The sequence below is a fragment of the Helobdella robusta genome, assembly GCF_000326865.2.
Source record: "Helobdella robusta unplaced genomic scaffold HELROscaffold_23, whole genome shotgun sequence".
NCBI lineage: Eukaryota > Metazoa > Annelida > Clitellata > Rhynchobdellida > Glossiphoniidae > Helobdella > Helobdella robusta.
Window position 1 is genome coordinate 140,166 of NW_008704216.1, and position 8,341 is coordinate 148,506.

At 29.5% G+C, this 8,341-nt stretch overlaps 1 protein-coding gene across 1 annotated transcript; it reads left to right on the top strand.

Moving 5' to 3' along the window:
- Positions 1 to 1,841: 1,841 nt before the first annotated feature.
- HELRODRAFT_172166 (hypothetical protein) lies at positions 1,842 to 4,667 on the top strand (the record flags this gene model as incomplete). The annotated part of the gene is made up of 6 exons (XM_009018850.1): positions 1,842 to 1,922; positions 2,320 to 2,404; positions 2,802 to 2,863; positions 3,197 to 3,339; positions 4,020 to 4,024; positions 4,324 to 4,667. The coding sequence occupies 6 exons, from the start codon at positions 1,842 to 1,844 to the stop codon at positions 4,665 to 4,667; spliced, it is 720 nt and encodes a 239-aa protein (XP_009017098.1).
- Positions 4,668 to 8,341: the final 3,674 nt, after the last annotated feature.

Genomic DNA, 8,341 nt, shown 5'->3' on the forward strand with positions numbered 1-8,341 from the left:
ATCTACCGAGCCTTTCTGGTCAGAGTGAGAATTTGAAATTTCTCATCGCTTCTCCTGTTTAACAGCCAGCACCAGTTCAATGTGAGTAGAAGTTCGTGTATTTTATGACGAGTAATTTTTGAGAATTATTGAAAATAATTTTAACTACTTCAAAAATTTTGAAAAAAAAATGTTTTATGTATTCTAAGTGTTCCAGTGCTTTAAAAATTGCTCATTGTATTATTGATCCGATATTATTTGTGTCACTGGCTAGAATGTTCATTTAAACCATTCATTCGAAAAATTATTACCACAACTGTGAAAATATGCCAAAACAAAAATAATTCGACAAAATTAATATTTTAAACATTTGAAATTAACGATGCTATGGGAATATTGAGTAAAATATAGATTTTTCAATTACAATTATTATTGAAATTGGTTTTAATTTATAAATGTTTAATAATATTTAAAACCATTTATAACTCTGACAGATGTTTCCATTTCACCTCTTGCTTCTTGGAGTTTGTTGCTATGGTGAATACCATTTATTTAACTTTGTTTACTTTGTTCATTCAAAGTAGGCAATGCTCATCTTTTATTTGCATATAGTAGGAATATATGTTTAAAAGTTAAAAAGGTTAAAGGTCAATCTCTCTTGTGCACTTGCTTCAGAAGTTTCAACGCCAACGTACATGAACACGAGTGAAAACGACGCATCACACAGACACATTTTATATGATAGACGAGAATCTCTATGAATTCGAAGCCAGTCACTATAACAACGCCAACCAGGCGCTTCTTGACCATTACGCTATCACGCCGCCTATATTTGATTATATTATTTTATATGTAGAAGGCGTAACCAGAAATAAATAGTGAAGACAACGGATATATATATATATATATATATATATATATATATATATATATATATATATATTTGTATAGAGTCTTAAGTCTACGCAAATTTTTCACTTTGGTGGAACTTTAGCCAGCTCCAAAACTCGCTTTTGGTTGCCCTCTAATATGAAGATGAATAATTTTTTACCTCGATTATATATTTTTTAAAAACATTTGTCCTTTTAATTTGTACAATTCAGTGGCATTTGTTGACGCGGAATATGTTACATGTTGGGCTTGCAAGAATAGATACTTCATTGGAAATCGTCTACCGAAGAAATGTTTTAAGAAAACCAACAGGATGGAAACTTGCATTGGCCAATGTATTACTGTAGTCAGTGAAATAATAATAAATGATGATGAAGGTAATTATCCAAGTAAAAAATATATTCACTATAAATTGATGTAAAGGTATTTTTTTAAAAGAAAAAATTTCAAATTATAAATTGAATGATTTATTTGAATATTATACAAACCCTAAATATTTAGAAAACAAATCAATAACCCTTCACCACAGTCGTGGGAGTTCAAATAGAAAGATACTGTTTTGAAAGGAGAATACGTAGAGCTCCCGACCTGCAGGTAAGTAAGCAATATCAGATTAAAACCGGCCAAAATGGCAGCAACTGTGCTGCTGCACCCGATTTTGAAAGGTTTCATCCGGGTTTCGCTTCGCTGCCTTCACACCAAGATCTGATGAAAGATTGGGACTCTGCTTCGTGTGATGAACAAAATACAGATGATGAATAAAAGATATTAATTATCAAACTGTTCATAGACAAAAAATTTTTATTCATATTTTGAATTTTCGTTTAAATATATATGTAGAATAACTTTGCTTTTTATACCACGATAATAACTTCGAATAACAAACTGCAAAGTAAGCGATTAGATTTTGCATTTGTATCTAACTCAGTGGCTGGTAGATGAATGAAAAAATTAAGAAATCGTTGGCGAAGATGAGTGAAACATTAGTCCTCCAGTGTGACTATAATGATTTCCTCAAAATAAGTTTGACCTACATGGGACTTGCACCTTCAGTTAATAAAAATATTTGAAATGTGCTTATTGAATCCATAAACAAACAAACTTAAAATTAATTTTTTGTAAAAAAAAATAAATAAAAAAAATAACTCCAAAACACTTAACACGACGAGAACTTGAAAGATAGATAAATGCAAATCAACATCAATATGTTGACTAGAAAAATCAAAACTTATGTTAAACACCTCCAAATTTTTGGTAACTCATGAATTTTTTCGCAAGCGTTTGTTTTATATTGTCTAAATGGCAAATAAATTTTATGTGACAGCAAGCAATGCTGCTACTCTATCAATTTCTTTTCACGGTTTCAAATTTTAAGTTTTGAAGAGTAAAATATTTTTTTTATTACAGAACGTTTAACAACAAAATTAACGTACATTTACACAAATTTAGACAAAATATTTTGAGTTTGATGTCAAAGGATCAATAAAGATGACAATTCAGGCAATTTTGAACTTCCTCCTACTAATCAACCAGGGTTAGCGAACATGTTATATCTAATAGAACAATATCTAATCTCTCCATTTTATCGAAAATAATTAAAAGATTAGCTTTGAATAGACTTTTGGCTCATCTAACATCTAATCCAAATTTCACTTAGCAGTCTGCATATCGTGTGAATCATTCAACAGAAACAACACTTCTACATATTTTAGATAAAACTTCCAATCCATGTGACAGCAAGAGTATCACTCTTCTGGCGAGCCTTGAGCTTTCTGTTGCATTTGATACCGTCAATCATAAAATTTTACTTAATAGACTCAGTCGAGAGTTTGCCATTGGTGATGCTGCTCTAGCCTGCTTTAAATCCTACCTAAGTGATTGATATCAATTTGTCAACGTTGAAGATTTTTCAACTTTATTCATAATATTAGAGCAAGGTGTGCCACAAAAGTCTGTCCTGGGCCCACTGCTTTTCTCTGCCTACATTTCTCCCGTAAGCCATATTTTTCAACAGTTTAACATACCCTTCCATCAATATGCTGATGATACTCAATTATTCTATAATATAAATCCCCGCAATCCAACTCCTGATAACAATAACTTAACATCTTGTATTTCTTTATTTCATTCATGGTTTCTGCACAACAACATGCACTTTAATCCATCCAAAACTGAATTCATCAAGTTTTAAGAATATAAGTATGTATATAAATAATCCAGAAAATTTTTCAATGGCAAACTAACTGGTAAAAATCAGCAGATCATTACTCCCTCGTGTCAAGTAAACTAAAAATAATTTTAAACATTACAACAAATAGTCGTACAGGTTGATGCATTTATCTGTGGTTATTGTTCTGGTAAGGCGAATCTCAGCGACGAAGTCCCGAAGGATTGTTTCCTCGAGGTCCGCACAACAATTTGCCCAGTGCCTGAGAACATCTGTGGATTTTATGTTTCTATAACAGGCAAGTTAATTAAGTTGAGCATGTTTTAGTTTTAATATTTTTTCTAAAAATTTTTTTGTTTCAAAATGTTTCTGCTATTCATATTGACTAATTTTCGTTATATATAAAATAATAAATTGAAGAACTAATCAACTGAGCATTTATTCTTAAACCAATGCGATAATCTTTAGAAAATGAGTTGTACAAGGGTTTTAAATTGATCTTTGACAGTTTTATCTAATTTTAGAAACTCATTTATTTTAAATACCATAACCACAATTATAATAATTAATTCTTGTACCTTGCATTGTTCTAAATGGAACATAAAATATGTTAATGATTCACTAACTTTATTTTAGAAAAAAAATTTCCTTCTTACTCAGAAATCATCAAGTATTTTTAAAATTAGATTTTACGGATTAGGTATGTCCAATCTGCATCAAACTATAGCATTAATTGAAAAATACTTATTTTATTTTTTGCGGATTTGAACATGCATCCATTCCTGTGAAAAATTGTGAAAAAAATCTCATTTCAACATCAAAAAATTATAGAACGGGGGTATTATTATGAATTTTTTATAAATTAGAAGCTTTTCTGTTGAATTTCAGTAATCTTTTCATCCCAATACAAACCAGTTTGTGTGATTTGTTTTGGATTACAAAGTTAATATTTAAACCCAGTTACTTAATGAATCCGCTTTAGATTAGGTTTGTTTTTGAAATAAATATATGTGAATCATTTTGAAAATCCCTAAAAGAGTTTTTTTAATGTTTTTGCCTATTCTTTTGCCTCATCAGTGTTTTATTCATAGATGCAGTAAGAACACAAAAAAGTAAAAAAAAGAATGAGTTTAAAGTTGCATAATATCAATAAATAGAACAAAATAAAAAAAAATTTCATTTAAAATTTGGTTTATTTAGATTTGGACTTGTGAACAGTTTTGTAATAATTTGTTTGATGATTTAAATAAATGATTATTTTAACTGGAACTGTTCAATCTTTACAGGCAGATTGATAAAGATAACTAGAATATGTACATCCAACAGAGAGAACAGAAAATATAAATTGGAGAAATCTGAGGGAAAGAATGAAGTTAGAGGCTTTTATTATAGCAGAAAAGAAAAAAGCAACTGTAAAGAGTTGACCACTATGTTTGAAAAATCTGACATCAAAAAACATTTCAGCCCAAAGAGCAAAGCTTACAACTTCTTAGTTAAGAAATGGAAGAACGCTTCGTGCAAAGAGAACAAGAAATACCCAGGCCTGGATCCGGACGAGATTCCCGACGACGAGGAAGGGCCGGACGATGGAGATGAACTTTCGGGAGATGGGATTGGTTCCTTGAGTTAATAAATAGCCCATCCTGACATGTCTATTGAAATTAATTAAATCGCACTTTGGAATGTTTATTTCTAACGTTCATTATTAGTTTAATTAGTGGGAATGAAGCAATGCATTTAAATTAAAAAATTATTTTTCTCAGAAAAAGTTTGGTGTCAATTATTATTAAATGAATATTGGAGAAAAAAAATTATGTTATAACTGGAGTTCGTTTAATCCCAGTAAAAATAGCGACACAAAATAACTTTTAAACTATCGCAGTACAATAACGCTTTGAACACTGAGTCAATTATCAAATAACACTTTCGACACTAACAATCGCTATTCGTTAGCCAACACGTCTTTATATACCAGTCTTACCGACGCTTCTCCAACGTCCTAGATATCTCGCAGTCAGAAGGTTCCAGCCACTTCTCGAAATGTATGCGTCAGTATCATAGATGTCTCGATGTAATAGCCTCTTAATAGGCTATTACATCGAGACATATATGGTTCGTAGCGACACTTTGTTTAAGCCTTCAATTTCTGTTTTCAGTTTATTAGGGGGATAACGAAAAGATACAACTGAAATATATTGACAATTATTAACCATATCATAAAATATATTTTTTATGATATCCAGAAGTTCATCCAGAAGAATTGGCATGCAATGTCACGTCTTATGTCCTGATAGTTACAAAAAGCCGGACAAAACAATTAAAAAAGTGCTTAGAGGCAAAGAAGGCATAGGGTTAAAGGGTTAAATGACAATTGCGAAATCATTGAAAAGATCAAAAGACAGTAATACAAATGCAATGTATAAAAACATCAAAGAAATCACTGGGGAAAAAAGCTTGTACCATTTCGGGATGCATAAAAGCAAAATCCGGTAAAGTAATCATAAAGAAAAAGTACTTGAAAGACGGACTGAATACATTAGTGATCTTTTTGATGATATAAGGTGGTAAAAAGCTTCCTATTAAAAGTCTAAGAACCAAAGATACTTAGATCTGAAGTTCGTACCGTTCTTACCAAAATGAAATCAAATAAAACGACAGGTCCAGATGAGATAGTTGTTGAGAAAGTTAAATGCCTTGATGAATTCGGCATTGAAAAAGTGACAGAAATTTTGAATGAGATTTATAACAGCGGCGAAATTCTTGAAGATCTATTCAAGTCAATATTTATTGCATTGCCTATAAAATCTGATGCAACGGAATGTGAACTACATCGAACAATCAGCTCTTACAAAACTTCTCTTGAGAATTCTGATGATGAGACCACACCGCGTTCTTCCTTTTATGACCTTTACATGCAAACACGACATAACGCAACACGCACACATCATGTTCAAAAAGAAGATATCGTCGTTCTCATTAACTTCGTGACGCCACAATCAACAAAATGACACTTTTATCTGACGTCAACATCCTGACGTCATAATTTAATTATAATTTTAACCAGAAATCACCAAGCGACAGATGGGCTAACTTATTGGTCACGAGTGTTCTTTCGTATCCTTTTTAACTTTAATTTGGGAAAAAAATACAGAGAAACATACACGTTTCTTTATAAAACTTTATTTACGCTAACAAATAAACATATTTTAGCATATATGTTAATATGTTTCAGTTAGTTGCACACACCATGACTATAGTAGATACAAAGGAGAAATTCACATTGAACATTAGAATCAGTAATAAAATAATTAAAAATAGAAAATTTATTTAAGGTAAAAAAGTTTAAATTTATAAAAAAAAGTTTAATTTGTTAAAAGATGGACATACTAAAAGTTCAGAAAATTAATTTGATCGACTTTAACAAGGTGGAAATGGGGCAAATGCTGAAAATAAAAATAATAACAATAATGAAACACTTATAATTAAACATTAATAAATTGTGTGTGTGTGTGTGTGTTTATTTCTGTTTTTGAAAAGTTATCATATATAAGGATGTTGTAATAACATTTTATTTCATTTAGATACGGGCATATGTTCTTCGCGCCCATTATTTAATGTTTATATAACATCATATCATCCCAACAAACCAGACGCCACTGAAAAAGCTAAATATATTTATATAAACAAAATATCTTTTTCTGCTGTAGGCATTACCCAAAATAAATGCAGGCTTACATACAATGAATGATAAATACGCCTGTATGTTTGTTGTATGTATGTATGTACGTATGTATGTATGTTGATAAATGTGTATGCATGTATGTTTACGTTATGGATAATTAACACTTATATAAGATATCAACATGTTTAAATTTATAATAGCATATATATATATATATATATATATATATATATATATATAGAGAGAGAGAGAGAGAGAGAGAGAGAAAGAGAGAGAGAGAGAGAGAGAGAGAAAGAGAGAAAGAGAGAAAGTGAAACTGTCAATAACCCAAAAATTATTCACACAAGCAAATATATATTAAGATATACAAAGATATAAAAATATAATAATATTTATAATATTATAATTATAATATTTATATTATAATATTTGACTTGTCAACTCTTATTATCTACTATACAAAAACCACAAGCCTTTCATATAATAATGACAAGCAAACCACTACCAGACATAGTTAAGATAAAAATGAATGAATGATGAATGAATAAATGAATAACTGACTGAATGAATAAATGAATGAATGTATGAATAAACAAAAATGAAATTAATTTAAAAAAAAAATAGACAAACATAAACAGAATAAATCTTAAAACAAAACCAAAGCATGCACAACGTAGATATCGAAAATATAAAAATAAATATTATTTCCACATCTCTCGAATTCAGACATTATTCTTTGGCCGACTTTGAACATAGACAAAAATGACGAGAAGTAGGAAGAGGACTCCGAGTGTAGGCAGTACAATGGTGAACAGTCTATCCTTTTGTTTCTTGAAGTCTTCTTTTCGCTCTCTCTTCTCTTTATTGTTTTCTTTTACTTTGCCTTTTAGTTGTCTCATTTTTTTCTTTATTTATGAATGAGTTCTTTTCAGATGAAGATGAAAATTCTGGTCTAGGAATTCTATTTTAGACCTACTCTGTGGTCATTGGTTGATTTCGATGGAGAACTTTGATCTTCTTAATCTTAATCGATGTTTAGCTGAAAAAAAAGAAATAAAATAAGAAAATTTATTCTTCTATAATCAATTCTATATCATTATTTATTATTTTTATTTATTCCATGATAGGTAGATTTTGACATGTGGTTTTTAAATAACTTTTTATTTTATTTCAGTAGACAATACAAATTATTAATATTAAGTATATTATTAAATATTTTAATTGTAATTATTTGATTTTACATTATGATTATTTATTTTTTAATAAATATCATAGTATCATACAAAGACAAAACATTGAATAACATTATGGCTATGCTACTGGATACGGTATAAAAACAAGATACCAACGCAATAAAATTATAATAATAAAATATAATAATATAATATATATATAATAATGATAATAAATAAAATAATAAAATGATTTAATAAAACGAAACAAAATTAAAAGAACAAAAGGCCAGCCAAGTAAGCAAGGCAAGTAAGAAGGGTAAGTCGCCGAGAATTCAGACATTTTGATTTACACGAATTCATAAATTGATAAATAAAAAAAAACGGAAAACTAAAACAAAAATAACGTACCCCAATCCCTAAGTTCCTAATCCGTGAAAGAAATTAGAT